The sequence below is a fragment of the Perca fluviatilis genome, chromosome 15 (assembly GCF_010015445.1).
Source record: "Perca fluviatilis chromosome 15, GENO_Pfluv_1.0, whole genome shotgun sequence".
NCBI classification, from domain to species: Eukaryota; Metazoa; Chordata; class Actinopteri; order Perciformes; family Percidae; genus Perca; species Perca fluviatilis.
In genome coordinates, this window is record NC_053126.1 from 2935749 (window position 1) to 2938248 (window position 2500).

The 2500-nt window shown below is 46.8% G+C and overlaps 1 protein-coding gene across 2 annotated transcripts in view; it reads left to right on the forward strand.

The window, feature by feature from the left end:
- LOC120574090 (mitochondrial glycine transporter A-like) overlaps window positions 1-2500 on the forward strand; it is a 10584-nt gene that overhangs the window by 4713 nt on the left and 3371 nt on the right. For both annotated transcript variants that reach the window (XM_039824165.1, XM_039824163.1), the window contains 3 exons: window positions 449-533; window positions 1135-1314; window positions 2255-2423. In XM_039824165.1, the coding sequence (XP_039680099.1) occupies window positions 449-533; window positions 1135-1314; window positions 2255-2423 (434 nt within the window). The remainder of the gene's footprint in view (window positions 1-448; window positions 534-1134; window positions 1315-2254; window positions 2424-2500) is intronic.

Genomic DNA, 2500 nt, shown 5'->3' on the forward strand with positions numbered 1-2500 from the left:
CTGTACACACACACACACACACACACACACACACACACACACACACACACACACACACACACACACACACACACAAACACACGCACGCAATTATCAGTCGGGCTGGGTATCGCCAATGATTTGCCATTTTGATTCACAAGCTCCCGATTTGATTACATTTCCAATTTATTTCAATTTTATTTGTAATGGACAGTGTGCAATTTTAACACAAGTGTAATCATTTAATGCATTGCATCAGAGTTAATTAGCCTTAGGCTAATTTGCATCTGTAGTCCCAGTTATTGATTTAATTTAATTGGAGAACCAATTATTTTAGCCCAGCACGTGCACAGTTATCAGTATATCTCCAGCATGCATCGCGTGTTTTCTCGCTATATTGACGGGAAGTTGAATGCAGCTCGTGGGCCCCTCCGCTTTCTGTCAGCTCATCTGAACGTTCCTCTTTCAGTTCGGGCCGAGTGGGGATGGTGACTGTGCTCCTGAGCGTGGTGCGAACAGAGAGGCTGCTGGGACTGTGGAAAGGAGTTTCACCGGTCAGAACCACTTCATTCTGTCTCTTCTCCACCTCCTGTCTCATTCAAAGTCTTCTGTGTTTATGAAAACATGTTCACAAATGGATCTTTATCACAGCAGACATGTTGACTTGTCATAGCAGGAAAAGCTCAGCTGAGATTGATATCCTTAACGATGGCTCAGTTCCATCAAGTGTCCCAGTAAGATATTTCAGTGAGTCAGCATGCACAATAGACCTTTTTCACGGCAGGCATGTTGACATGTCATAGTAGGAAAAGCACAGGTGTATTTAACACCATTACTGATGGCTGCATTCCACTTAGGAGAGACCCTGGTATTAAACCATTACTGATGGCTGCATTCTACTTAGGAGAGGTCCTGGTACTAAACCATTACTGATGGCTGCATTCCACTTAGGAGAGGTCCTGGTATTGTGCATGCTGACTCCCTGAAATATCTTACTGGGACACTTGATGGAACTGAGCCATCGTTAAGGTTATCAGCTTCAGCTGTGCTTTTCCTACAATGACAAGTCAACATGTCTGCTGAGAAAAAGGTCTATTCCCCAGCGTCAGATTCTCTCTTCTGTTCTGACTCTCTGCCCCCTTTCTGCTCCTCCAGTCCTTTGCTCGGACCATCCCCGGCGTCGGGATCTACTTCAGCACCTACTACTCCCTGAAGCAGCACTTCCTGCAGGACCGCAGCCCCGGGGCCGCCGAGGCCGTGCTTCTGGGAGGCTCGGCCCGGACGGTGGCGGGCGTCTTCATGCTGCCGGTCACCGTCATCAAGACACGCTTTGAAGTGAGCCCAGGCAGTCTATGACTGAATGATTAAGATGTTATTATTGTATCGTGCATAAAAGAAAATATGCCCAGCCCACATTGGCTTCACAGCAAGGGACCAGATAGCAGAATAGCAACAAAAATTACATATATTAAAGCCACAGTGCGGTGCGCCCAGATAGCTCAGTTGGTAGAGCGTGCGCCCATATATAGAAGTTTGGTTCAGCAGAGAGCAGAAGCCAGCAGGCAAGTGTTCATAAACTTCTGGTGTACTTACAAACTTTACAATCCATCGTTTTATGAGTGCATAACCTATATATACTAGTGTAGACGTTTGGTATCATTTCGGGCATTATTAGTGGGGTAATGTTAAGAGACACTTCGGATCCATTAGCCCCTGCGCTAAGCTATTCAGCGGCTAACGCTACTCTACGCTAACTCTCCCAATGTTAGACCCAGGTGAAAAAAGCTTCTGGGGGGGTGTTTGGCTCGAGATCATGGTGCAAAGGACCCTAGGGTGAAATTACTCCGAACCATCACTTTAAAGCAACATGCACAAACACACCGAGTCGCCATATGCGGCGCCATCTCAACTCTCTCCTAACTCTCGCAACAGATACAGCATGACATTAGGAGAGGAGAGGGAAACAAAATGATGATTATGATGAGTTAAAGCTATAGTGCGTAGTTTCTGTCGCCCCCATGAGCAATTCTAAGTAAGGATGCAACAACAGTTTTGTTGTCAGTACCTCAATTGCGGTTACAGCTAGACCATAAAAATGATTGATTTGAAGTGTAAGTGAAGCCAAAACTTTGAGATCTCCCCCTCAGCAGATCAGACATGGGCCAAAATAAAAAAAAATCAAAGCACACGTCAAATAATTTTCTCCAAAAGATGGTTTCTATCATTTTAGGTAGTTGTGATCACACTGATGTTTGTCTGTGTTCTTGTGTCTCAGTGTGGCAGGTACAGTTACGGGAGCGTGACCGGTGCTCTGCGCAGCGTGTGTCGGACCGAAGGTCCTGGCGCTCTGTTCTCCGGCCTGATGGCCACTCTGCTCCGAGACGTTCCTTTCTCCGGTATCTACGTCATGTTGTACAGCCAGGCCAAGGCCTCGCTGCCAAAAGGTAACTGACACCCAGAGCCCCGTCTTACACCCGGCGCAGCGCAAAGCCAGACGCAAGTGTCTTTGCTGGTTTAAGAC